Source organism: Sturnira hondurensis, unplaced genomic scaffold (assembly GCF_014824575.4).
Source record: "Sturnira hondurensis isolate 20B ecotype Veracruz unplaced genomic scaffold, ASM1482457v3 Scaffold0001221, whole genome shotgun sequence".
NCBI classification, from domain to species: Eukaryota; Metazoa; Chordata; class Mammalia; order Chiroptera; family Phyllostomidae; genus Sturnira; species Sturnira hondurensis.
In genome coordinates, this window is record NW_028073852.1 from 3795996 (window position 1) to 3823980 (window position 27985).

The 27985-nt window shown below is 50.3% G+C and overlaps 1 protein-coding gene across 1 annotated transcript; it reads left to right on the forward strand.

Annotated features, from left to right (window-relative positions):
• Nucleotides 1-9: 9 nt before the first annotated feature.
• On the forward strand, nucleotides 10-27972 carry SRP68 (signal recognition particle 68). The gene is made up of 16 exons (XM_037065177.1): nucleotides 10-212; nucleotides 1747-1813; nucleotides 3557-3670; nucleotides 5412-5607; nucleotides 6227-6309; nucleotides 6513-6622; nucleotides 6988-7070; nucleotides 8637-8777; nucleotides 16761-16859; nucleotides 18739-18803; nucleotides 22106-22262; nucleotides 22896-22990; nucleotides 23784-23913; nucleotides 25544-25619; nucleotides 26269-26321; nucleotides 27159-27972. Exons 1-16 carry the CDS (start codon nucleotides 44-46, stop codon nucleotides 27384-27386), a joined length of 1866 nt encoding a protein of 621 aa, XP_036921072.1. The 5' UTR covers nucleotides 10-43; the 3' UTR covers nucleotides 27387-27972.
• The last annotated feature ends 13 nt before the right edge of the window (nucleotides 27973-27985 follow it).

Genomic DNA, 27985 nt, shown 5'->3' on the forward strand with positions numbered 1-27985 from the left:
TCACGCCTCCTCTATCCCGTCCTGCTCCGCGGCGCTGGGCAAGATGGCTGCTGAGAAACAGGTTCCTGGTGGCGGCAGCGGTGGCGGTAGCGGTGGGGGCAGCAGTAGCGGCGGTGGACGCGGTGCCGGAGGAGACGAAAATAAGGAAAACGAACGACCATCAGCCGGATCGAAGGCAAACCAAGAATTCGGGGATAGTCTGAGTTTGGAGAGTATCCTAGACTAATCGGGCCTAACTTGGAATGACTACGTGTCGATCTGGCGGGCCGGGGGTGGGGGAGGCAGCGGGTCCGGCAGGTCCTGGGCAGGGAGGCCGAGGGTTGCAGTTTCGCCCTTACTTTCTGACAGGGTTCCAGGGTCTGTACTAAGAGGGGTCTTTCCTCGCATCTCCAGGCTGGGGAACGTCCCTTTCTTTCAAGGCAGCACCAGGATATTGGGCAGATTTGTGCATTTGCCCCGCAGCTGCCCAGTTGGTGGGTTGGCGATGGCAGTGCAACTCTGGGCAACCCAGTGAGCTCCTTCTCTGGCACCTTCAGCTACTGAACTGGGGAGGGGAAACTGCGATCTGGACGTTTTGGCTTAATACTTTTGTCTGACAGCCGTTGGAGAACGGATAGTAAAAATTAGTTTGCTGTTCTGGAAATGAAGGCAAAGATGGGCTGCTCTGAGAGAAAGCTTGTTGCGCATTTTGAATGTGCACCCTCGTAGCCTTTTAGCATCACTTGTGTGATTTTCTGACTAGATCTGTAGGCATTTTATCATGTTGAGTCGTTCAGATGATCTGGAGGAGTTGATTGCTAGTTTACATCAGAGAACAACCGCCATTGAGTGCTGATGACAGTCGTTTGTAGCTTTTTGAAATGAAATAGCAAATGGAGAAAATGTAGCTGAATTCATTTAGCTGGACATCTTAATGCTAAGTTTTCAGTAGGCTGGAGTTTTACTTTTTGAACTGCTATAGCTCTGAATGGATGTTCGGATGCCTTGATTTTACTGCGGTACCTCATATCTCCTTGTCGTTTTTAGTTCTTGAAATGGTCCTTTTAGTTTTCAGTATTTCAAAATACACCTGTAAAGAAGCATTGAGGAAACTTGGAAAGAAAACTAAAGTTGTAGATAAAGGCGATTGGACTTTCTAAAATGTGGTATATGATCTTAAGGTATTTAAGCTTCTTAAAAAGAGGGTTTGGTCCGGGGTTTTTTCTTTTAAAAGAAAAACTTCAAAATTTCTATGCAAACTGTGGCCTAGTTCGGTTGGCACGTGCCAACCATAGGCTCATGCAGCGTCACAGCTGTTCAGGAAAAGGTAGAGTTGGCACGTGTTACGCAAAAGGAGAAATTCAGGTCGTTTATAGCCTGAATCTGCTTCAATGAGTTGAGTGGATTGCTGGGTTCAGGTGTAAATCAGTGGGAACCACCCCAATTACAGTCAGCATTTAGAAGCCAGGACAGGTTTTTTAAAGCCGTTGGGTTTCAGTGGTCCTTAATGGCTAGCAGTGCCCTCCTTTTTCAGTCTGAAATTATTTGATAATAATAGTTAAGCCAATCAACTTTTCTATGCGCCTGGCTCTGCCCTATGGCAGGATAGCTGTTGAAAATGCTGGCAACAGCTTTCCCTAGTTAATATGCTGGGTTTTTCAGAAATGTTTAATGTCTCTGGTTTGATACAAATATAGACCAATGGAGACGTGTTTTGATTTATTTGGGTTCTTGCCATTGTCAGCTTTTCCTTAACCTTGGTTCAAGTTCTTCAGATTATTAAGGAATCCCAGCAGCAGCATGGCCTGCGGCACGGAGATTTTCAGAGGTACAGGTTAGTATCTCGTGCATGGTGCGTGCCCGTCCCTGTGGCATTTTCCCACTCAGTTTGCCTCTTTCAATACTGCACCGACTCCGTGGCGTCGGAAAGGGTACCTACACAGTCCAGCTCCGAACCTACATTGAGCCCTTGAAAGGTATTTAATTGTCAAATTTAAAGTTTTGTAATGAGTAAAAGGAGCCAGCCTTTTAATCCACTTTGCCTCACAATATTGCAGATGCATTGGAAGCTTCTGCTGAAACTAGTAAGCTGTTAATGGTAGTCATCTTTAACTTAACCATATTGTTTAGTTTTGGTTAAATGCAAAGCTTTACAGTATTTTTAAACGTATAAGGGGAATTTCCATCATTATAATTTGTTGGTAAACTCTTGTAGCAGACTTTAAGTTGGAAAACATTTAATATGCATCTAAAAAAATATAATGGATGCTTGACGTGTAGTGCAGTTTGATACTGGGGAAGCAGAAATACCCAACTATTCGTATCTAGTAGATGCAAGCTTTGGCTACCCGACTTTTAAAAGTACTGCGGACACACCCTACATCTCAGAATCCAGGGTGCCAGCCGTATGGTGAAGGGTCAGCAGTGCGGGGACGGAGCTAGCACGGTGGGCAGCGGTGGGCGGAGCTGCGGGACCGGAGTGTGCAGGGTGGGGTAGGCCAGTGCCGTTCGTTTGGGTGTGAGGGAAGCTACTGAAGAGTTAAATAGGAGACTGTTAGGACTTGATTTGTTTTTAATTATGAGGAAATTTCCGAAAACAAATGTAGAGTTGGTAGTGCAGTGAGCCCATCAGACATTCACTACACCAATTAATTTTCTGTCCTTTTTGGTTATATCTATTCCCTCTGCTTTTTAAAAAAAATTAATTGAAGGATTTTTTAACCATTTTATTGAAGTATAATTTATATACAAAGAAGCGTACAGAGCCTTGGCTGGTGTAGCTCAGTGGATTGTGCGCGGCCTGTGAACCAAAGGGTCGCTGGTTCAATTCCCAGTCAGGGCACATGCCTGGGTTGCTGGCTGTGTCCCCAGTAAGGGGCGTGCGAGAGGCAACCACAGATTGATATTTCCTTGTCTTTCTCTCTTCCCCTCTCTCTAAATAAATAAAATCTTCAAAAAAAATTTTAAAAAAGAATACAGAGCTACACGAGCACAGAGGGAGACTTGGCATACGAGGTTCCTTTTCATTTTTCCAAAACCCATCAGAAGTCTGCTTCAGTGAAAATGTTAACAAGAGGAGAATGGTTACTCATGTCCTTGACATTCAATTTGACATTGGTCTTTTTTAAATTTTTATTTATTAATTTTAGAGAGGGGGGAAGGGAGAGAAACATTGATTTGTTGTTCCACTTATTTATACATTTATTGGTTGATTCTTGTATGTGCCCTGACCTGACTGGGCATCAAACCCACAACCTTGGTATCTCTGGATGATGCTCTAGCCACCTGAGACACCGGCTGTTTTCTTGGTTACCATTTTAGCTGCATGATCCGCCCTGACTAGAGTATGCGGTCTTTGAGAATGGGTGCTGTGTCCCCTGCCTCTCCATGTTGTCTGATACCAGTCAGACTGCCCTGCGCGTTTTAGCTTGATGAATGTTTGCAACATGATGTGCGGTGTCTACAGTCACTGTAAGCAGAACGTGAAATCTGTGACCTTACTTTAGTACGGACTTTACTGTTGAACGTGCTGTCAGCTTGGCCAAATAATTTTTGTTTGTGGTTTGTTTTCTTAAAGGGGCTACTGTTCCCGTAGACAAAGACGGCTCCGGAAAACACTCAACTTCAAGATGGGGAACAGACACAAGTTCACGGGGAAAAAAGTAACCGAAGATCTCCTGACTGATAACAGGTATGGGCTGCTTGTGCGGGTGCTGGGTGTTACTCTTTGCCAGTACGCTCCCTGAGCGGCCGCAGGGCGGCAGGCACCGTGCCGGGCTCCTTGTGTCTGCAGTATCTCATGTGACTTTTTCGCAGCTCTGGGCTGTATTCTTACTGTTGCCGTGTTATAATAAGATGAGGAAGCTGAGGCTCAAGGAGGTCCAAGACCTTGTTCTAAAACTGTGTTGGAATGGTAAACGTTAAAGTCAGTGATTGAAATCTAACCAGTTACTGGGTAAGGTTCCTAGAATGCAGATTGCAGCGTTCTTACTTCCGTCGGTGCATCGAAGTGCAGTCTGGCTGTGTGTCAGTCATTGCGGAAGAGCTCTGTAGTTCGGCCCCAAATGTGCCCATGCTTAATGTTTGCTGAAGAATTCATCTGTCAAACAACAGGTATTGAAGCTCTCTAGGTCAGTTCCTCAGACTTCGGCCTGTGGGCCAAATTGGTCCTCCAGCCACGTGTTTTTATAAATAAAGTTTTATTGGAACGCAGCCACACTTCATTTAGTATTGTTTACAGCTGCTTTGTGCTACAATAACAGTGATTGGGACAAAGACAATACGGCCTCCACAGTCTGAAATACTTTCGGGTCCATTACAAAAAAGTCTCCTGGTCGAATATGTGGCCAGGACTAAGCTAGACATCATAGTGGATGTAGAAGAGTTTAGGAAGCATTGTTCTTAACCCTTGCTGACTGTGAACTTGTTGATAGGTGCTGGTCAAGTACAAAACAGGAGACACTGCAAGATAGTAAAAGTGCCATGTGGTGTGTCATTGCCTCTGAAGTCTGGGAAGGGGGAAGCTAACGTGATGTTCTTACTAGGGAGCCAGGAGCCTGCATAGAGGAGGCCAGACCGTGACCGGTTTGTGAGAGGGAGGCACAGTGTGTCGGGAACACTGCGCCGTGGCGGCCGTGGTGTTCACGCACTGCCCTCCTGGACAGTTACTCGCCTCTGCTCAGGCAGCAAAGAGGCTGGGAGCTTGGTGTGTGGAGGCAGAAAACTGGAGCACAGGGACCATGAAGGGCTGGGCAGGACGCACTGGGTGAATCTGGTGTAATCACTTTAAGAAGAGTCTCTTATAATAGCGAGAACCTTTATTTTGGAGAGAGAAGGGGAAGCTGACGTTTAAGGAAGATGAATCGAGGCAATAGTGTAAACCAAGATTTACCATAGTAATAATAAAGTAGCTAACTTACTTAGCTCTTTGTGAGTGCCAGGCTCTGGTCTTAGTGCGCTCTGTGTGTGACTGCATGGGAGTCGGGCACAGGAAGGTCAGTACTTTGTCCAGAGCCACACAGCTGGCGAGTGACGGCACTGGGGTCCAACCCAGACTCCAGAGCCTCTTTCTTAGCCGCTTCAGGGTATTGCCTCTTCGGGCCTTGGTTTCTAACTGGCTTGGAATTGAGGGGCTGTTGATTGAAAGTTGAAGCCAGACTATGTGCTTGGACAGCCTGCCTGTCTGCTAAAATTTGGGAGGGGTCGGTCTGGGTTTGCCAAGTCCGAGGTGGGAGCAAGCTTTCAGTGAGGTGTGTCTGGTGGTTGGTTAGAAACCTGAGGCGGAGCTGGACTCGGCTCAGAGAGGCGGAATTTCGATCACAGTGATACTGTTGAGAGGAGGAGGTAGGAGGCTGGAGGTGGTGCCTGGGGTGCGCAGGAGCCTGGCACCCCTGGCCTTGGTGTTCAGCCACTCCTTCTCGCCAATGGTTCAGATACTTGCTTTTGGTCCTGATGGATGCTGAAAGAGCCTGGAGCTACGCCATGCAGCTCAAACAGGAGGCCAACACGGAACCCCGGAAACGGTTCCATTTGCTGTCCCGCCTGCGCAAAGCCGTGAAACATGCGGAGGAGCTGGAGCGGCTGTGTGAGAGCAACCGAGTGGACGCCCAGACCAAGTTAGAGGCCCAGGTGAGCGTCCCGGCACCAGCCCTGCCTAGTCTGGGGTCAGAGACCTGACCGAAACATGCCGTCAAACAGGTTACACGTGGGGAGTCGGGAGACAAAAAACTGATCGTGGATTTTCAAGGTGAAGTTAGCGTCTCTTGTTTTGAGCTCTTGGTTGTTAGTAATTAGCTCTAACTTTTAAAGACAGCTCATGCTTCTTTCTTGCTTTCTTTTTTTTAGTTCTCACCTGAGGATATGTTTTTATTGATTTTTCTCAGAGAGGAAGGGAAGAGGGAGAGAAACATCAATTGGTTGCCTCCCGTACGTGCCCCAACCAGAGCTCAGACCCGCAGCCTTTTGGTGCACGGGTCTGTGTCCAACCGGCTGAGCCACCAGCCAGGGCCATAAGCAGGTTTTAAGTCAAATGAAGAAAACACATTTCCTTTATTTTGAAATTCTCTCCTGGGAAATAAATGAATCAAGAAACACCTGTGTCTCACCTTCAACTACTGAAAAGTTTTTCTACTTCAAGGTCAATCTGAATATATTCTTGAGACCCGACTGAGGGGCAGGCTGAGGAGGTTGAGCTGGACCAGTGGGTCTCGGGTGCTGAAGCGGTTTCTCTCTCCCTGCCCCGCTCCAGGCTTACACGGCTTACCTCTCAGGGATGCTGCGGTTCGAGCATCAAGAATGGAAGGCTGCCATTGAGGCTTTTAATAAGTGCAAGTGAGTGTTGGCGACTTTCTGTGGAGGTCGGCACAGTTTCTGGTTTTTCTTCCCATTAGAGACGGTGGTCATTCCCCTTCCTCCTCAGAACAGGCCAGTTCTGGTAGTTGGTGGGGGGTCTCCAAGTGCCGTGTTTTGTTCGTGGCCACTGTGTCCCTTGGGAGTTTGCTTTCTCAATACACGGCTGCTGTGCACCCTCACAGGACCATCTACGAGAAGCTGGCCAGCGCCTTCACGGAAGAGCAGGCCGTGCTGTACAAGCAGCGCGTGGAGGAGATCTCGCCCAACATCCGCTACTGCGCCTACAACATCGGTGAGCGGGCCGGCCGCTCGCAGAGCCTGGGCTTTACGCGCTCCTTCCCTTTCCCCTCCATCCATCCTTGACCTGGGCTTTGGTTGATGAAAAAGGTAGAGCTTAGTGGGGAAAAATACAATAATTACTAAATTTAAACAAAGAGAGAAAAAGGTGGAACTACCAGTCAGCCTTGCTCAAGGTTGCAGAAGGCAGTGCCTTTGCTTTCATTTTCCTCCCCTCCTTAGTCGCCGCACGGGCTTCGCCCCCGGGTGGGCAGACGCTGCTGGTGCTTGTGGAGGGGGCAGCAGGGTTCAGCCCTGTGGTTTGGAGAGAACAGACCGGACCTTTGAGGGCTTTTCGCTCTGTCCCTCTCTCGTTCTCAGGGGACCAGTCAGCCATCAGTGAGCTCATGCAGATGCGATTGAGGTCTGGGGGCACCGAGGGCCTCCTGGCTGAGAAACTGGAGGTAATCTCACGCACGCTCTTTTGTGGGAGGTCTTTGGTTTGAAGAAGTCCAGAGAAAGAAGTAATTCATAATTCCACCACCCAGTGTAGGTGCTGTTAATATGTGCATATTTACATCTTTATTTTTAGTAAAAAACTTCCTTCATTTAATATTTTTAAGTGTTTGGCTCTTTTACCATGTTGCGTTTATTTTTAAGTAATATAGGTTTATTTAAAAAGTCAGAAATACGAAAGGTTGGGGGGAAGTACATTGGTTACTACCCAGAGGTAGCCATTATTAATAATGTGATGGGGCCCTGGCTGGTGTAGCTCAGTGGATTGAGCGCAGGCCTGCAAACCAAAGGATTGCAGTTTGATTCCCAGTCAGACCACATGCCTGGGTTGCAGGCCAGTTTCCAGCAGGGGATGCACCAGAGGCAACCATACATTGACATTTCGCTCCCTCTCTCTTTCCCTTCCCCTCTAAAGATAAATAAATAAAATCTTAAAAAAAAAAATAATATGATGGATAACTTGCAGATTTTTGTACATGGGGAGCGGCATGTATTTCATTGTTTATTCGTTTAAAGAATTTATTTATTGTAGAGAGTAAGGGAGGGAGAAAGGAAGAGAAAATTTGATTGGTTGCCTCTTACACGCCCGTAGCCAGGGACCTGGCCCACAACCCAGGCATGTGCCCTGACTGGGAATCGAACCAGCGACCTTTCAGTTTGCAGGCGAGCACTCAATCCACTGAGCCACACCAATTGGGGCAAAAAGACATGCATTTAAAAAATGGGATCTTAATATACACTGATTAGTAACATTTTTTAAAAACCTAATTGTCACACGCAGTTTTCCCATTTTAGTATATACATGTGCACATTGTCGTCTTTTGGTGGGTGCACGGCACTCCTTCGCAGTCTGTTTGAGTTGACCGCTCCACTGTCACTAATTGGTAGACAGTGTCACCATGAACATCTGTGTTTCTAGTTCATACACATTTTTTTAAAAATTTATTTATTTATCTTTAGAAGGGAAGGGAAGGAGAGAGGAAGAGAAACATCAATGTATGGTTGCTTCTCATGAGTCCCCTGCTGGGAACTGGCCTACAACCCAGGCCTGTGCCCTGACTGGGAATCAAACCGCGATACTCTGGTTCACAGGCCCGTGCTCAATCCACTGAGCTACACCAGCCAGGGCTCATACACATTCTTAGTTATGTCCTAGGATAAGTTCCTAAAAATGGAATGAGTGTTTTGGAAGCTTTTGATACATACTGACAAATATTTTAAGTTTCTAATTTACATTTCTGCTTGGGATATATACAAATACGTGGTTCTCCTTATACCCTTACTAGAACTTAGTGACGGTCTTTCTAACCTTCTGACTTGTCCTTTTAAATTTGAGTTTCTGTAAGCTAAGACATAGTAAATCAAGGAGGAGTTTGAATATGAATGTATGTACACTCTGGGGGGTGGAAGGTGTAATACGTTGGTTATAGAAAAGGACAGATACTGATCTCTTCTTTCACGTTGGTCACTTGTACCCACCAGGCCAAGTTTTCACTCTCTGACCCTCCCTCCAGGCACTGATCACTCAGACCCGAGCCAAACAGGCCGCTACCATGAGCGAAGTGGAGTGGAGGGGGAGGACGGTCCCGGTGAAGATCGACAAAGTGAGGATCTTCCTGCTGGGACTGGCCGATAACGAGGCGGCCATTGCTCAGGTAACGAGGTAGTTTTCATTCTCTCTCCAGAATGAGTCTGTAGAGATGTGTGTTTAAAGTGGAGTATTTTGTTGGTGCTCATCGATCACGAAACAAATTCATTTTGATACTATTTGGGATTTGGTAACAGTCTCAAGATGCACCCTCTTAAATAAAATTATTTTAAGAGCTAAGTTTATAGAGGGCAAAGAAGTTGACAGCAAAGGGCAAAGAAATTGACAGCAACAGTCAGCAACACAAAAAGGCGGCAATAAAAGACTGGCTTGAGGCGAGGGGTAACTGTGGCCCAGCAGGTGGTGCGGAGGCTCAATTCCGTGTCCCTGCTGTCTCTGACCTCTTGTCCCCGCCTTCTAGCCCTGAAGGGGCAGCCTCTTGTTCCTGGGCCTTTTAAAGAGAGCCTAGCTAAGCCAGAATATCTCATTTGACGTGTGGTGTGTATGTAATGTCCGTGCAGAGCTGCTTACTGACATAATTGTTGCGTATGTGAGGATGTGAGCAACCAAGTGAGTTTCAAAGGATGAGATCCTGGTGCTGGTGGGCTGTACAAATGGACAGTGATTGCGGCACTGTTTAGAGCCACTCCGCTGTAGGAGACAAAGCCGCTAAGAACCAAACCAAACCAGCTGCTCAGCGTGGCCACAGCCTCACCGAGGACCAGTGGCGTTTCCTTCATGAGACTCCACAGTGAGTCCGAAGTGTGGCCCTAAAGTGTGCATGTGGGTCGCTTTGTGAGCTGTGCTGATGGTTGTTTTAAGCATCGGACTTGTTCCAAAAGAGCTGCGTTGCGTTGGGGCGGCTTTCGGTGTTGGAGTTTCTTGGTGCTGCTGTGTTGCGAGCGCCCCAGGGCTGGAGCTCTGCCAGGAAGTTTATTTTTTTCCCTCTTACTACAAGTCTGAGAAATGGTTTTTTTAGTCCTCATCTGAGGATATGTTTTTATTGGTTTTAGAGAGGAATGGGGAAAGAGGGAGAAAGGGGAATGTTGATGTGAGAGAGAAACCTTAATCAGCTGCCTCCTGCGGCCTTTTGGTGCAAGGGACCATGCTTCGGCCGACAGAGCCGCCCGGCCAGGGCTCCTTTAGTCTTCCAATTTCACGCCAGCCAGCGATGAGAATCCCGTGGAACTTCGCACTCTTCTTTACTCTTCCTGTCCCTCTCAGGGTGCTTCTGAACAGCAGCAGCTTTCTTCATCAAATGGTTGAGATCAGGAGCAAGTCCTTTGGACTTAAGAATTCTCAAGATTTTCTCTGACCAATGTGGCTCCATTGATTGGGCATCTTCCTGCGGAGTGACAGGTGGCCAGTGTGATCCCGGGTCGGGCACACGCCTGGGTGCGGGTTCAGTCCCCAGCCGGGGAGTGTACAAGAGGCAGCTGATTGTTTCTCACCATCTCTCTCTCTCTCCCCTCCCTCTCTCTAAAAATAAATTTAAAAATTTGAACAGTATATTTATTTATTTATTTTTAAGATTTTATTTATTTTTAGAGGGGAAGGGAAGGAGAGAGGGAGAGAAACATCAATGTATGGTTGCCTCTCATATGGCCCCCGCTGGGAACTGGCCTGCAACCCAGGCATGTGCCCTGACTGGGAATCGAACCGCGATACTCTGGTTCACAGGCCCGCGCTCAATCCACTGAGCTACGCCAGCCAGGGCCAGTATATTTATTTTTTAGAGAAAAGAAGAGAAACATCAATGTGTGACAGAAACATAGTTTGGTTGCCTCTCACACACCCCTAGCTGGGGACCTGGCCTGCAGCCCAGTCATGTGCCTTGCCAGGGTATTGAACCCTTGACTTTTTGGGTCACAGGCCAGCACTCAATCCACTGAGCCACACCAGCCAGGGCTAAATAAAATCTTAAAAAAAAAAAATTCTCAAGATTTTATTGGTTGTCACAAAACTATAAATGATGTAGCAAATCTCTGTTAAATGGATTTTTTCATATTTTGGGTTACAGTTCTAGAATAAATTGCCTAAAATTAGAATACCATGTAAATTTAAACATATACTGTATTTTGCTGTGTATAATATGGACTTTTTTGCCCACGTTTTTTGGGGAAAAATGGTGCACATTATACATGGATAGTACTAATTTTGTATGTACGTAAATGTTTTTAATATTTTTATTTATGCTCATGTGTTAAAAGTGTAATTCTAGAAAGCAGTAATGGTATCCATATTCAGAGTACCCTGGAGTACGATCATTGATTTTGTTTCTAAATATAATTAAAAAATTAAAAGGTTTTTTCCTCTGAAAGTTTGGCCCAAAAACATGGGTGTGAATTATATACGGGAGCACATTACACATGGCAAAATACAGTGTTTGACCTCTTTCTGATTAAAGTTGTTTAAGAATTTTCCATCTTGAGGTGGGGGGTGGGCAGGGCTGGGAATATAAGACAGAAAACTGTACTTGAACAATAATTAAATTAAAAAAAAGAATTTTCCATCTTTATTTAATGCAGAAGATGTTTAAAGCTTTCGTTTATTATTAAGCATCTGTGCAAAGAAGTCAGGGACAGAGAGTAAAAGAATCTCAATGTATTTGATGGTGTTTTTTTTTTAAATCACATGCTATGTTTTGTTATGGTATTTAGGGTCCTTATCAAGAAGGAAACAGTTTTTCAATAAATAGCCCTTTGTAATACTGTAATAGCTCAATCGTAAAGTGATGCATTTTAAAAATATACAAGAGCCCTGGCTGGTGTGGCTTAGTGGATTGAATGCTGGCCTGTGAACCAAAGGGTTGCTGGTTCGATTCCCAGTCAGGGCACATGCCTGGGTTGCAGGCCAGGTCCCCGGTAGGGAGTGCATGAAAGGGAACCGCAAATTGATGTTTCTCTCCCTTTCTCCCTCCCTTCCTCTCTCCCTTCCTCTCTAAGAATAAATAAATGAATAATCAACATTTTTAAAAGCTAACCAAGTGCTTCTGCACACAAGGGTCAGAGCCCTTCCTACTGGACGTGTTTCCCACGGGCCCCTGGCAGGTAGGTCCAGGGCTTGCTGGCGTGAGTAGGTCAGGATTTGTAGCCAAGGTTTCCTGCGCTCGCGACCACAAGCTTTCACAGCCAGGTGCTGCTGCTCTGGGTCCCACTGGGTCAGCAGGAAGCTCTTCCTGCCCCAGCGGAGACTGGGATGTGCAGGCGCACCAGGGCTGCTGTGTGGGGTTTTCGTCGCTGCTCCACGAGATGCAGCGGAGTGTTGGACTGGTGTGTGCAGCCAGAGAGTTGGGCGGGGCCGTATGAGGACAGTTCCGAATCCCGAGGGATGAAGCGTGTGTGAAGGCCGTTAGTAACATAGTAGATTGCATTGCTAATTTCAACATCAAACCAACAGTCTTGTGTCTGGGGTAACTGCACTTGGTTATGGTACATTATATGTTTGTGTTGCTGATTTGATTTGTTACTTTTAAGAATTTTGCTGGTTTTCATGAGGAATAATGGCCGATAATTTTCTTACAGTATCTTTTTTAGTGTTTGGTATCAGGGTTATACATACTTCATTAAACAACTTTGGAGGTGTTCCTCCTGTGTTCTCTGAAAGAATTAATGTAGTAGTGGTATTTTTTCCCCTTAAATGTTTGTTATAATTCATTAGTGAAACTTGAGGAATGGCGTTTTCTTTGTGGGAAAGTTTTTTTTGTTGTTTGGGGGGAATATAATGGACATAACATTAGTTTTAGTTGTACAACATAAAGATTTGGTATTTGTGGGAAGGTTTTTAAAATTTGTTTTTGCTTGTTTTAAACAAATATAATTCCTTTACAAGATACAGGGCTATTCAGATTTTTTGTTTCATCTTGTGTCAGTTTGGATGAGTTTTATTTTTCCGAGGAACTTCTTAATATCATGAAAATTGTTTAATTTACTGGCAAAGTTTTTAATACTCCTTTATCATTTTAATGTTTGTTGGCTCTGTAGTGTTATCTCACATTAACTACCTAGTTGATATCCTACTTGTGGCGAATTATAGTTATCTCTGGTTTTTAACAGTATCACTGTGTGTTAGGGTCACCTCTGAGTATCAGAGGTCTTTACATAATGTGTTTGTAGAAGATGTGGATGAAACAAAATGTGTATTGACCCCGGAGAATCCTGGTCAGCTTTTAATATGAAAAGCAGTTTACTCTCTCATGCCCTCTATCACAGATGTACCTAGTCCAGCTGGTAAATAAAATAAATGCACTGTCAAAGGTAATGAAATCTTTAGATGTCAGATCTCACCGATTAAATATCTGCTGAATTGAAGAACCATGGGCTATTCAGTACAGAAAGTACCCTTTGGCCCTGGCTGGTGCAGCTCAGTGGATTCAGCGCAGGCTTCGAATCAAAGAGTCGCCAGTTTGATTCCTGGTCAGGGCATGTGCCTGGGTTGCGGGCCAGTTCCCAGTGAGGGCCCACGTGAGAGGCAACCACACACTGATGTTTCTCTCCCTCTTCTTCTCCCTCCTTTCTCCTCTTTCTAAAAATAAATAAAATCTTTTTAAAAGAAAGTACCCTTTGGCCGTTTGAGATGAACCCCAGGAAGAACCCACTTGCCCCTCAGTGCCGGTGTTAGCCGGTCAGGCCGGCTCAGCTGTGGCCTCACCCGCCTTGCCAGTTCTCACTGTGGTGCTGAGCTCTCTCCCGGGAGGCCGGCAGCTGGGCCGCAGTGAGCAGGCTCCTGACTCCAGGGTCTCCTGGCTGGCCTGCTTGGTGTGTGCCACCTCCAGGAGCCCAGACGCTGGGCCTTGGCAGCCCACTCTTACTGCTTGCTAGTTGAGGTTTTTGTGACTTTAAATGCTGAAATAGCATGGAAGTTTACTGAAAAGCATGGAAGGAAGAAATACTTCAGGGAGATAAAACATTGGACTGAAAAGGCTGGAGCCAAGAGTAACTCAGCTGCCAAAATCCAGTTGCAAAATCCTGAGTCTCTTCAGCCAGACTTTAAGCCTTCGTGTCTTCAGTATTGCCTTGCTTTAAAACTCACTTCCATGTCGCCGCGTTAATACTTGGTCACCACGGAGGTCGTGTTGTGAGGCTGCTCTTCGGGGGTGGGGGGCAAGTTGGAAGTGTCTGTGGGTGTTTTGATTCTCATCAAGTCACGGCTAATGTTCTAATGTTTGGGTGGAAAGGAGACTGTTTTTCCTTCTCTTTTTAAACAATCTGTTCTTAGCGAGGCGAGGCTCTCCCTTTACCAGATAATATCCACATTTCTTCTAGACCTCAGTGGGCTGGCTGGCTGGGTTGGTCCCGGTCCCTTCGGTTCTCCAATGGGTGTGGTGGAGAATGTGGTCAGACTGGCCCTGTTGGTCTCTTAGTCATGCCGCCCCTTCCAGCCGTTCGTGGCTAAGTGAAAACAGCCGAGAGTCTGTTTGCAGTAGCAGGGGCGCCTCCAGTTGAGCACGTACAGCAGCTGGCTTTCCTCTGTCCCCACCAGCCCTCAGGTGACCTCAAGCCACATCCTGGGCCGTGCGAAATTCTGTAACCGTTGATCTGGAATGTGTGTGTTAGGACTAACGAGTAACACATTCCTTCTGGGCCTGCGGTTCCTCCTCATCACAGGCACACCTGGGGAGGAGGTCCAGGCGAGCACAGTCGGATGCGGGGAGCTTGCACTGTCTGTGGGTCCAGTGGCTGCCTCAGGAGGCCCGCGTGTGGGTTTGGAGGAAGCCTGCTGTTCCGTTCAGGGCTGTTTCTCTCTCCTTTGTCCTTTCAGGACTGTCTTGGCCTCCAAGACAGGTTTTTTGGTTTTTGTTTGTAATATTTAGTTTATTTTTAGAGGGGAAGGGAAGGAGAAAGAGAGGGAGAGAAACATCGACGTGTAGTTGCCTCTGCCTCTTTGCATACTCCATAACGAGGGCCTGGCCCGCAACCCAGGCATGTGCCCCAGCTGGGAATCGAACCAGCGGCCTCTGGGTTCGCAGTCTTGTGCTCAGTTTACTGAGCTGCACCGGCCAGCACCAATACAGGTTTGTGGGACAAGCAGCAAAATATCTTTAAAGCTTCCTGTTTGGAGACACCTGCCCGGCCCAGGGAGAACAGGAGTTCTGCTCCAGAGGGTGGCAGTCTGTGCACAGCTGGCGGAAGCATCCTTTGGGGGCTGTCCAATCACTGTGGTGCCGGACCTCCGCGAGGTCGCCGGTGGGACGAGGGCGAGCGGGAGCAGTGGGAGTTTGTCCTTATGCAGCAGTGGGGGCAGAGGCACCCTCACTCTGGGAACGAAGGTGACACGTGGTGGTGAAGAGGCCTGGCCGTATTTCCACGTTCTGTCTGAGCCCCGCCCTCCCTGCAGGTCCTGTGTGGCTGGTAGGGTGAAGGGTACCCTCCTCTTACACACCCGCGGCCCCACCTGCCGAGCCCCGCCCATCTCTAAGAGGGTGTTGGTGGCATATTTGCCCAAGTGTGTGGTGTCAGGACCGGCGCAGAGTCATCCTGCCTGCCGAAGAGGTGGCTCTGCAGTGGGTGCCGAGCCTGTTCATGAGTCTTATTTTAACTGCTAAACTGTCACATGGCTGCCCCGTGTCCTACAGGGTTTTTACTTAGGAAATTGGCAGCAACTTTGATGAAATGATTATAAGGAACCTTGTAACTTGAAGTGCTTAACAGTGTTTTTGTGTGAAGTGAGTTTCTCCAGAGCTGCACCGTCCAGCACAGTAGTCACTTGAACACATGAGGCTAAGTTTAAATTAATTAAAATTCCACATGCTCAGTAGTCACTTTGGCTCACAGCTGTTGTATCAGACCGTGCGGGCCCAGAGCATCTGCGTCACCGCAGAAAGTCCCGTGGGACAGTGCTGCTCTGGGCTTCCGTGAGGTGAGGGGGCCATGTTTGCCTTTATAGATTCACAGAACGACTGTGTCCCTGATTTGCCCCTAAGTTAGGGAATAAGAGGAGAGGCAAGTGACTCACAAATAGAAAAGTACGTTTGATTTATACTGGGTAATTTACAAGGAAGTTTTTCCTTTCTGAATAAGAGTGCTTACGAGAACAGCGTGTTCAACCCATGCTGTCCATCTCTCACCAGGGGTGGGCAGTGCTGGTTTCTCTCGGGCGTCTTCGAGGTCAGTTGGACGTCCGGGCATCTGGTTGGATGTCAGTTTCTGTGGGAAGTCGGATATAACGGAATGTTGGCGTTCGCATGGCGCAGCGGTCTGCCGCTGACACAAGGTCACCGCCTCCCTGCCCTTGGCCCATTTGCACCTGCTCAGTCGGATTCTTTAGGACAGTGATGTGGTCTGGCAGGTACTCGTTCGGTTAATGAATCACTTTTCCCTCTGCACGGCTCGCTGGTGTCTGCACAGCGCCGTACTGTGCGGAGGCCGCCATCGCAGGCGTGTCAGTCAACCTTGTCTGCCCTAGAGATGTTCTCAGCATAGCTGAGCGAGGTGCCTGAGTGCCGCGTTGTGGTGGGGAGGCGTGGAAGAGAAATATGTTTCTGATCAGTGCTGACTAGTAGTGTTCCCACCCACACCAGATGTAAGAGCAATCCAGCGTCAGCACGTCTGCTGACGTTTGTAAGGGTGCTTGTACTGACCTTGTAAAACCCTACTTGTACTGCCTGGCAGCAGAATTTCATAGTCTGTTCGGAGGGAGAAAGGAAAAGCAAGCCCCGGCGTGCTTTGGCGTGAGGCAGCAGTGCCCAGGCTCCTCTGTCGGGCCCTCCCGGGGCGCCATGCGGGGCCGACGGAGCAGCAGCCCTGGAGGACAGCAGTAGGAGGTCCTGTGACTGTGACGGGAAAGAGCTCACAGCATCTGCTGCCTGACCGACCCATAGTGTCAGATCGGGGTGCAGGTACTTTTTCAGTGTGTTCACCTTGCTTACAGGTGTAATTCCCATTTCCATGTAGGTAATGACTGGGACTGTAGGGGACATTTTACACGGTGCAGAGTAGCAATTGAATGCTCTCTGGTTGGGCGAGTCTCAGGGTGAATCAAAGCGCCGTTCTGCCCTCCTCCCATCAGAACACTCAAAGGAAAACCTTGACTGCGTTCTGCCTTTGCCCAGGCTGAAAGTGAAGAGACCAAGGAGCGGCTGTTCGAGTCCATGCTCAGCGAGTGCCGGGACGCCATCCAGGCCGTTCGGGAAGAGCTCAGGCCGGATCAGGTAGGACTGTGAGTGGGGCCTCGTGTTCCTGCTCCGGGTGAGGTCCTCATGGGTCTGAATTTCCCATTCCCAGGTGGGGTCCGGCGGTCTGAAGGCACTGACTCCTGGCCACTATTGTGAGGTGTGGTGCTTGGCTAACAGCAAAGCCTCGGGGCTCCATTGGGTGAGGGATCCTCGCTCAGTCCTATTTCTCCTGGTGGCTTCCTGTGTTACCTTTTAAGGCTTTGGTTCAAGTTCAGGTGGACGTCTCCAGTGCTTGCTTTTCCTAATAAAATCGCTGTAGTTCATTCAGGTGTCTGGGAACCTTCATTACCACTTTTGCCTCTTTCTGCCCTATTGCCAAAAACCCTACTTCCTCTCCCTTTGTGATTTATCTCGCTGCTTGTCCGTTTCTCCTGATTCCTATTTGACCTGGTGGTCCCTCTAGGTCCAGAGCGGTGGTCTCCAAATGTCTGTGGTGTGCACTTCCATGAGTAGAATTGAGCATTAGTGTGTTTGTTTGTAAAGGTGAACCTCGAAATTCAGCTGACCTGTAATGTGTAAATGCATTAAAGAAAGGTTTGGAAATGAAATAGGCATGAGTGGAAGTCCTGGTTGTCCCCTTACACCGCAGCCTGGGGGCCGCTTGCACCGCACTTCGGAGAGCACTGGTCTGGCAGACAGCACGTGACTCCCAGAGCTGGTGTGTGCACCGCTCCCAGCCCAGCCCTCTTAACCACCTGCGAGAAGCCTGCCGACACCATTCTGGCCCACAAAGATCTCTGTTTCCTAAATATCTCATACTTAAAGCCAGAATTTTGGGTTGATGGTTCATCAGGAATTGCCCTTTAGTATTTTGTGTATTGCCTTATATTTACCTTTTGTTACACTTCCCTCAAGATTGTAAGTATCTTGAAAGCATCAGTGTATTTTCTTCAGCATCTGCCACAGTGTGTTGGGTGTAAACTGTTCAATGGCCATTGGTTAGGCTGAAGTCACCCGCTTCCCTTTCCCAGTAAACTGCCATGTACTGTACCCTTCCTTCGTCCGCTCAGCAGGCGCTCTCAGAGCCCCCACCTCCGTCAGGACCTTGAACTCAGAGCAGCTGAGGGGCACCCCGTAGAGGGCGAGGGCACAGTGATACCATGGTGCACTCCCAGTGACTGCTGTAACACCCCCACAGACTTGGTGGCTTTGAACAACACAGAGTCACTAAGGGTTCTGGAGGGGGGAAGTCGAAGTGGGTTCTCAGGGGCTGCATTCTTCCGGAAGCTCGAGGGGACCCAAGGGAGAAGACATTTCTGGCCCCTAGAAGCCACTTACCTGCCCTGGCTCGTGGGCACACCCTCCACCTTCAAAGCCAGCAGCATGGCACCTTCTACCCTGGTCTCTGACCACGTCACCAACTCTCCTGCCTCCTGCTGAGAAGGAGCCTGTGGTCCCCTTGGACTTGGCTGGACAGCCTGGGCCCAACCGAGACCCTTCTCATCATCACAGCTCCGGGGTGTCTTTCCCCGTCAGCGCACAGGCCCCAGAGCTGCGCTGCCGCATCTTTGGGGGTTCTTATGCAGCCACCTGTAAAAGGCAGGGGCAGACAGCATGAGGGGTACAGTTTGGGTCCAAGTGGAACCCTGGACCGTGGAATGGCTGGTGTTAGTGCTGTGGGTCTGACCACCAGGAGCTGCGGGCTGGGAGCCGTACTGGCCATGACTCTGAATTCTCTTTATCTCACCCAAGTTCGCTTTTCAGTGGCACCCGAGGGGCCCTGTCGTTTGAGAGTATGTCCAGTAAGTCTGCTGTTCGAGGACCCCCTCTAGGGCCCTCACCACTGAATGTGAGGTGGTCAGGGCCAAGGGTGAGGTCAGCTGTTCCATCTTTCTTTCCCTTTCACTTTCTGCAGAAACAGAGAGATTTTACCCTTGATGGGGAGTCGGGGAAGGTGTCTAATCTTCAGTACCTGCACAGGTGAGTGCTGTGGCCTTTTTACTTTTTAAATATTACGACGTGCGTTGCTGGAACAGAAGAGTGCATGTAATGTTTGTGTGCGTGTGAATGTATAATTCAGTATACAATAAATAAAACTAATGTGCCTGCATGCTTTTCACAGCAGAGTGTGTATACTGCATTTGGGATCTGACCTATATGTAATTAAAATATTCATACAGCATGAGAACTGGAATTCAGCCAGTGACTTTGAAGCACCTGGTTGTTTCCCCTCTCTCCTCCTTGTGGTCTTCCTCCTCTGTGTTCTGAATGTTTGACCGTGTCCCCCTCACATCTCAGTTCAGTTTAAGCAAGTGCAATTCCATCTGGAGATTCTTTTTGAGTGTCTGCTTCCATTTTTCTCTGAGGATGCCGGGTTGCTCAGGATAGTGACGGGAGGCTGTGGCCTCCCCACCGACCTGCAGTGCCACCCTGCAGGTGCACTGCCTGTCCCCACCCTGCACGCTCCTGGCCAGGCGCCTCTGCTGTGCTTACAGACCTGTCCGCGCTGACACCAACACGGCACTTCCCACTGATTCTGAAAGAAGCCTCGGTATCTGGTAGAGCACGTTCCCCAGACCAGCTGTTCCCTCAGGCGCTGTTCCCTCAGCGCCCCCTACTGGGGACTTGGCCCTCAGCCCAGGCATGTGCCCTGACTGGGAATTGAACTGGCAACAACCTTTTGCTTCGCAGGCTGGTAATCAGTCCAGTGAGCCACACTAGCCAGGGCTCTTTCCCGTACGTGTCTACGTCAGCCATGAAGTTTAATTTTTTCACGAAAGTAGGTCATTTGTTTCACAGAAGAAAGAACAACATTTTTGGAACTTCCTGGGGAGAAATAAAATGAGTTGGGAAAACTTTATTTCTCATCAGATTCTATTTTCTGTAATGACTAAGAAATTAAAATTTGCATCTAACTTGCTGGGGAAGCTGGCAGTCTTTTCAGCTGTCCTCCGGCCTTCTCACTTTTTTACAAAAACAAAATCCCATTTTTAGGGAGTTTGATATTACGCAGGTGTCCCCTTAACCGCCAGATGCCTCAGGTGGGCTGTTGATCAGGAATGGCCCTTAGATGGCTTGTATTTTAACCACCGATAAGGAAAACACAGCTCTGGGAGGTTGAGGGACCTGTGTGTGCCTGATGGTTACACAGTCAGAGTCAGGAGTCACTCCAGCCTCCTAACCCTGAACGATGTTGACAGCTACACCGAGCGAGGCTCCAGCCTTGCAGGCTGCACACCCACCCTGGGTCCCTCCTCCCACCTCCAGCTCCGCCAGTGCAGCGTCTGGGCTTCAGGGAGGGCCTGGGGGCCGGCTTTGACAGGTCAGAAATAGGTAGCTCTGGTATTTTAAGAAAACTTTGTGGTGGTGTATCTAAATCCCTGTACCACTTTGTGAATAGTAGTCACTTTGAGAGTCTGATTTTTCTTCAGAGCTTATGAAAATTTGTCTCATGGCCTTCTTCCCATTTCTCAGAAGCAGCCATTTTTAATTCTTTCAACAAAGCTTTTTGGTACTTACCTTCATGTCTCTAGATGACACATTATTGCTGCTGCTTTTGCGGATTAGGCACTTTGTACCCTTTGCACAGCAGCCCTCTCTCACCTGCTCTGCTGCACCCTCCACCCTGACCCTTCTCAGCCTCTCATCCGAGTCCTATATGGGCTTTCTCAGCCTTGATGCTATTTCAGTTTCTAGGAACTTGTGTTCTTTGAATATTATTTTTAAAATGCAGTGTCTCGTTCTAATTTTATAATCACAGAGTCTTCCCTTACCTTTCTGGGGTTATTAATAATAGTTTTCTTAAGTTGTCTACTTCCTGCAGAGTCCGGTTCTTCTAAGTTGATTTTCCCCTCGGTTTGAACCTGTTCTATCTTGTTGGAGGTTTAAATGTCTGTTTTGTCCGCTCCTGTGAAGCGAGCGGTTTGCCTGGTGGTCGCTCTGCACTCACACACAGGGGTCCCTGCCTCGGGTTTCGCTGTGGGTGTTCTGGCTCTGCTCCTCCGCCAAAGACCCCGCCTTGAGAATTAGGGAGGGTCTGTTTCTTGGGCAGGGTGTCCTGGGGTATATACCAGGCTGCCCATGTTCTGGAAGCTGAGTAGGGGAGGAAGGCCAGGAGGTCAGGCAGCACTCAGAACTTGACGGTCCTTTCACCCCCCTGGCTCATTACAGAGTCCCTGACCTTGGCCGTGCCTGGCCCCCCACCCCCAGGCCTCTTTTGTATCCTTTCCCAGGGAGCCCTCCTGCCTTCTACCAGAGGAGGGTGGGAACCTTGAGCCTTGAGGCCTAAACACTTCTTCTTCTTTTTTTTTTTAAGATTTTATTTATTTATTTTTGAGAGATGGGGAAGGGAGGGAGAAAGTGAGAGAGTGAAACATCAATATGTGGTTGCCTCTAGCATACCCCATACTGGGGATATGGCCTGCAACTCAAGCATGTGCCCTGACTGGAAATCAAACCAGCGATGCTTTGGTTCACAGGCCTGTGCTCAATCCACTGAGCTACACCAGCCAGGGCCCCTAAACATTTCTTAAACAGATTTTTAAGTGGTTACCCTGTTTTTACGTTCAGATATTAGAGAGATGTGCCTGGTGATACAGTTGAGTGAGCAGGCATTGTGCATAGTCTCTAGTGTACACACATGTTTAATATGCACACCCATCTAAAGACACTGCCCCCTGCCCTTTTCTTTCTTTCTTTTTTTAGATTTTTATTTATTTATCTTTAGAGGGGAAGGGAAGGAGAGGGAGAGAAATATCAGTGTATAGTTGCCTCTCGTGAGTTCCCTACTGGGAACTGGCCCGCAACCCAGGCAATGTGCCCTGACTGGGAATCGAACCACGATCATGTGGTTCGCAGGCCTGTGCTCAATCCACTGAGCTATACCAGCCAGGGCTGCCCCCTGCCCTTTTCTAAGAAGAAAAGGTCATCAGAAGAGGGGCAGCTGTCCTGTGAGCACGCCATCCTAGCATGAGCTAGCTCTCATTCCAGGAACGAGCTTGTACTCTGTGGGTCACCTGGCAGACTGCCCCTGGGATTAGTAGCTGTGTGGCTGAAATTATATTTTGTCATGGGGTCTTACATTGGTCCCCTGCAAATTAGCCACTGGATAACAGCTAGAATTGAGGCCTCCTTAAGCCTGAGGATCAGACTGACTAGCTGGGCTCTGTGACACGCCCTCACCCCCATGCTTCCCCTAGGTCAGTCCCAACTTGCAGTCCTGTGCTCCTCTCAGCACGTCAGCTTCCGGAGCATAACCTGAGCTGACATGTGGTACATTCCAGCTACCTGACTTACATCAAGCTGTCGACGGCCATTAAGCGGAATGAGAGCATGGCCAAAGGGCTACAGAAGGCCCTGCTGCAGCCACAGCCGGAGGACGACAGCAAGCGCGCGCCCCGGCCCCAGGACCTGATCCGGCTCTACGACATCATTCTGCAGGTGGCCTTGAGGACTGGGAGAGCAAGGGCCTGGCCTTTGCATGTGTGGGACACCAAGTGACTTTGCTTTGCGTTGCGAAAGGGTGGTGATAACAGCAGCTGTTGGTGTTGTGGTGAAAGACACGGGTCTTGTCCTTGCCCACTCCAGTGGTCTGTGACCCTGACATTTAGATGTGTTGATGTACAGACCAGCGAGCCCACAGGTCTCCCGGAGCACTTGGCCTGCATGTGCTCCCCATGGGCTGTGGTGCACTGAGGCCAAGGCCACGCTGTCTCGACCACTAGGAGTTCGCCAGTGCGCAGGCTTGTGAGGCACCTGCACACACAGGCTTCCGAGCAGACACCGGGCGAGCAGGCCACACCCAACAAGTGCAGGGCGGAGTGGGCCCCCTCTAGCTGGGCTGCTCTCTGGAGGGCTGAGGGGCATGCTGCTTCAGATAGGACAGAGCTTTGGGTGTCTTAGAGGATGGAGGTGACACAGGTGTGGCTGCTGCAATGTCACTCAACTCACTGTCCCCTTTATTCCAAGCTCAGGCTCCTCCTCCTCACCCTTGTCTTGTTCTTATGAGGCCCTCGCTCAGGAACTCAGTCCAAGGCCACCGCCTCATGGTCTCTCTTTCTGCATCTTGTGCAGAACCTGGTGGAGCTGCTTCAGCTCCCAGGCTTAGAGGAGGACAAAGCCTTCCAGAAAGAAACAGGCCTCCGGACCCTGGTGTACAAGGCCTACAGGTGAGAACGGTAGACGGGGCTCCCCTCAGCCTCCAGAAGATTGGGGGGCTGGCTGTGTGGTTACCGTGCCCATGATTGGAGAACAGCCAGCCCCGTATGTTCGGGGGGGTCTCAGGTTTTGGCAGGAATTCCCAGTGGCCCTTGTTTGATTCTGAGTGGACTGGGGGAGCTAGAGGGCACACGCACTGGGTGTCTTTGCTTCTTCCTCCCGAAAGTGGGAAAGGGATGAGCCTTGGAAAAGGTGCGGGTTGGCAGAACTGGGGCTGAGGCTGAGGCTGAGAGAAAGCTAAACTTCTCGTTTTTCACTGACTTGTGTCATTTTAACTTGGATATGGGCTGTGTGCAAGAAAGGGGGTCTGGCACAGTGAAACTCAAGCCCTTCTGTTTGTGGCCCTAACACCCCAGCGCCCTGACGCCCCCCTCCCAGCCCCTGTGGGCCCTTCTGTCCTGCCGGGTAGCAGTCCCAGACTGTGGGTCCCAGTGGATAGGCTTCCATTAGGAAGAGGATTGCATTTGGTTTTTGAAGAGATGAGCGGAGATGAACGACTCTGACGGGCTGTGTGGGAGGCACCGGCTCGGATTTGTATTGAACCCTCACTGCCACATCCGATGGCGGGGACAAGTGAGGGCTGCCTGGCGGGCCGGCGTGGTGAGGGTGTTGGTGTCTCCCGGGCAGTGATCCTGAGGTTAAGAAACCTGTTTCCAAATTTGAAATTTAGTCTAAACTTCAAGGAAAGCCTTGCTCCTGGGGCATTGTTGCTTTAGACACTGGCTCTTATCCTTTCCCCGCCAGGTGTTTTTTTATCGCTCAGTCCTACGTGCTGGTGAAGAAGTGGAGCGAGGCCCTCGTCCTGTATGACAGAGTCCTGAAGTATGCAGATGAAGTGACTGGGGGTGCTGGGGCCTTCAGGAACAGCCTGAAGGTGAGCTGTCTGTCTGTCCTCCTTTCTAAGCCAGGAGAAGTGCTGTGAGGCTGTGCGGGGGCTGCCGCTCCTGCCTGCTCGGCCTCGGAACGTGGCGCTCCCCTGAGTGCCTGGGAGCTGCGGGCTGGGGAACTCACCGGCTCCCGGCCTGCGGGGGACTCGGGCTCTAGGAAGGGAAGCCATCCCTGCAGATAAAATGAACCTGGAGGCTGAGTTCAGCCACATGTCGAAGTCACCTGGGAAGCTTTTTTAAAAACGCGTGTCTGGACTCACTGTCCTCTTTGGTCCCTATAGACCATTTGTCTTGATTTGCTGTCCTTGTGAGGTGGGGGGTGTATGTCTAGGTTGTCCTCCTAGAGATTCTGGTTCTAATTGGTGTGGGGGCCTGGGGTGAGCTTGGGATTCTTACAGGCGCTGGGTTGAGAAGCTATGCCAAGGCCCCTCCCCACACAGGGCGCCTGGGCCAGCGGCAGCGGCAGCAGCAGCAGCAGAGCCGGGGCGTGTGCTGGAACGCAGGCTCTCAGGCCCCACCCAGGCCTGCCGCGTCGGGTGTGCGTTTTAGCAAGCCCTGTGGGCGACGGGGGTGCACGGGAGGGCAGGTCCTAACCCGGGCACTGGTGGCATGGTTTCATACATGGGCTGTCGACGCAGCGGGCCACTCCCACTCAGGGGCTGCCATGCTGACGCAGGGATTCTTAAAGCGCTGTCAGGTCCAAGGGATCCTCGTGTCTTCTCTGAGCAGAGTCTGTTTAGAAAGCGAACAGAGGTTTATAGTAACAACACTATTATTAGCACAGGCTCAGGGCGGTTCATGAAAGCCGCTGCTCCCACACTCAGGCTGTTTGCTCTGAACGGCACTGGCGTGGGGGTCGGGGGCCGGAGCAGAAACTCAGCTGCTGCCCTCAGAGAGCTTGAGCGGTTGTCACAGCCTGCCCACGGGAGCCCACCCTGAGTGCCAAAGCCCATTATCTTGCTCCGGAAGAGGTTTGGAGCAAAGGCAGAGAGTGGGGGAAGAGTAGGTGGTGTAGGCAGGGGGTGTGGAGGCCCACAGTGTGATGGCCTTTCTTGGCAGGGAAGAGACGTTTCACAAAGGCTCATCCTACACGTGCCCGTGGGTCTGGGAGCATGTCCGGGAATGGTGGTGTGAGGGGTGCCAGACCTTACCAGGTCCCTTACCAGGTCTCCTCCGAGAGGAGGCGGAGGCAGCAGAATGGCCTCCCGCTCGAGCTGGCTGCCTGGGGTGAGTCCCAGCTTTGCAGCCCCTGCAGGAGTGATTGGCCACGTTCTGTGGCTGCTCTATCCCTCGTCGGATCTGTGAAGTGGGTGCGGCTACCCTGGGGTCACTGAAGGTGGGATGATCGGTCACGTGCACTGCTCGGGACAGCACCTGGCACAGAATGCCCCTAGTGTAAGATCAGCGTGTTTGTTAGTGTCACCGTTAGTCCAGGACAGCACTCAATCCATGGCTTAGCTTTTCCCGTTTGAAACAAGCTAGTGGGTGTTTCTGTCAGTAGAGGAAGTGCTGTAAAAGTCCAAGTCCCACGAGAATGCCAGTGGGGCTGCCGAGTGTAGGGCTGGTCTGGCTGTACGACCGCCAGCTAATGCGTGCACGGCCTCCGACTCGTTGCAGGACCTGCCCGACGTGCAAGAACTCATCACCCAAGTGAGGTCCGAGAAGTGCTCTCTGCAGGCCGCGGCCATCCTGGGTGAGCCGCCCGGTCCCTGGCTCCCTGCGCTACGGCTCCCTGCGCTGCCGTCCGCACGCTGCCCCCTGAGGAGGGAAAGGGGTTGCTTTGGTTGATCTGTGAGGTTCTCACTTTCCTCGCCATTGCTTCTGCCGACTTCAGACATCCAGTTGTGGGGAAGAATTCAGGGAAACTGTTGTGCTGTCCCTTGTTCCTGGCCGTAGCTCCTGTGCGGTGTGCTGGCCTCTCAGGGCCAGTGGCCTGGTCTGGGCAGCCAGCCCGTCTGTACTCGGAGCTGCTTCTCAGCAGGATTTGGGCCCGGGAGGGTGGGGCTCACTTGCCCACAGGTTGGCTTCCTCTGCTCCTGGGGCTTATTTATTTTAAAGATTTTACTTATTTTTAGGCAGAGGGAGGTGCGGGGGGTGGGGGGGGGACATCAATGTGTGGTTGCCTCTCTCGCTCCCTACTGGGAACCTGGCCTAAGACCCAGGCATGTGTCCTGACTGGGAATCGAACCGGCGACCCTTTGGTTCACAGGCTGGCACTCAGTCCACTGAGTTATACCAGCCAGGGCTGTTCTTGGGATTTAGAGCCCACAAGTGTGATAGTGTCACTTGTGAATCTGGTTCGCTAAGTCCCTGTCCTTACTGAATCCTTGTGAAACTTTCAGATGTAAGTGACTCCCACCAAACAGAGACCACCTCTCAAGTCAAGGACAACAAGGTGAGTGTGGGCTGTGGCTTTGGAGGAACAGGAACTAGGTTCATAGCTCACACGGGGTGTGTACTCTTGGGTAGAGGAGAGGACCCTCGGTCATAAGGACATACCTGATTCCCCCATTCTTTTTTTAAAAATATTTTTATTTATTTTCAGAGAGAGGAGAAGGAGAGAGGGAGAGAAATATTAATGTGTGGTCGCCTCTCATGTGTCCCCCACTGGGAACTGGCCTGCAACCCAGGCATGTGCTCTGACTGGGAATTGAACCGCAATTGTGTGGTTCGCAGGCCCGCGCTCAATCCATTGAGCTACACCAGCCAGGGCTCTTTTTTTTTTTTTTTTTAAGATTTTTTATTTATCTTTAGAGGGGAAGGGAAGGAGAGAGGGAGAGAAATATCAGTGGTTGCCTCTTGTGTGTCCCCTGGTGGGAACTGGTCTGCAACTCGGGCATGTGTCCTGACTGGGAATCGAACCTCAATTCTTTGATTCACAGGCCCACACTCAATCCACTGAGCTACACCAGCTAGGGCCCAGCTCCCCCCTTCTTTCACTCACATGCCTGACAGCCACACGTGTGAGGCTCATTAGGGATCCCCGAGACAGTCCCAAACAAGGCGAACGCTGGCTCGAAGTCGGGCGTCTGGTGGCCCGCCCCTTTCTCAGCCTCTGAGTATTGGTGGCTCTCCACCGTGACAGGGGCATGGGAGCCTTCCCTCACAGGGGACTCATGGGTGTGGCATGAGGTCGCACACAGAGGCCCTGAACGGGGTGGCCCCCACACGGTGCGCGTCCTGCTGCTCGTCGGTGGCTGATCCCCAGTTCCTCCCTTTGGTCTGCTTCCAGCCGCTGGTTGAACGGTTTGAGACATTCTGCCTGGACCCTTCCCTCGTCACCAAGCAAGCCAGCCTCGTGCACTTCCCGCCGGGATTCCAGCCCATCCCTTGCAAGCCCTTGTTCTTTGACCTGGCCCTCAACCACGTGGCCTTCCCGCCGCTCGAGGACAAGCTGGAACAGAAGACCAAGAGCGGCCTCACTGGCTACATCAAGGGGATCTTTGGGTTCCGGAGCTAACCGGGCTCTTCTGTGGGGGCAGGGGGAGATTCTGACTCGATGTGTATTGTGAGGAAACCTCGGCGCGTTCCGCGACATTAAATCCAGGTCCGCGTTGGCCCAGGGCAGGAGTGTGGCAGCCTCAGCCCTGTGTCCCTTGTCTTGTGTATTTGTGTACCCCCATCCTGGACCAGCGTGCTGGGGCGCCCTGCTGTCTTCTGGCCCACATGGGCGGGGCCCCGCTGTCCACTGCTGCTCGGGGCAGGCACTGCCATCCAGTCCCGCAAGAGCTGTGACTTCCTGTGGTCAGTGAGGTGTTGGGGGAGGAGGCTCGCGCCAGGCGGAGATGGGGGTTCGGGACGTTCGTCCTGCTTGTTCAGCCCCACGGGTTTGAAGCACACTCCTCCTCGCTGCGAGCACCCCGGTCCCTGGGAAAGTCCGAATGGGACACCCTGGCCCCATCTCCCCAGAACTGCAGTCAGCCTTATCCCCTCACCGCCAACCGGGAGCAGTTTCAGAACAAGCAAAGAGCTCTATTTTTAGAAGAAATGTGTTACACTCAGAAGTGATGAAAACAAATCTTATATTAAAAGGCAAAGACGTTGGAGACTGTGCCCATT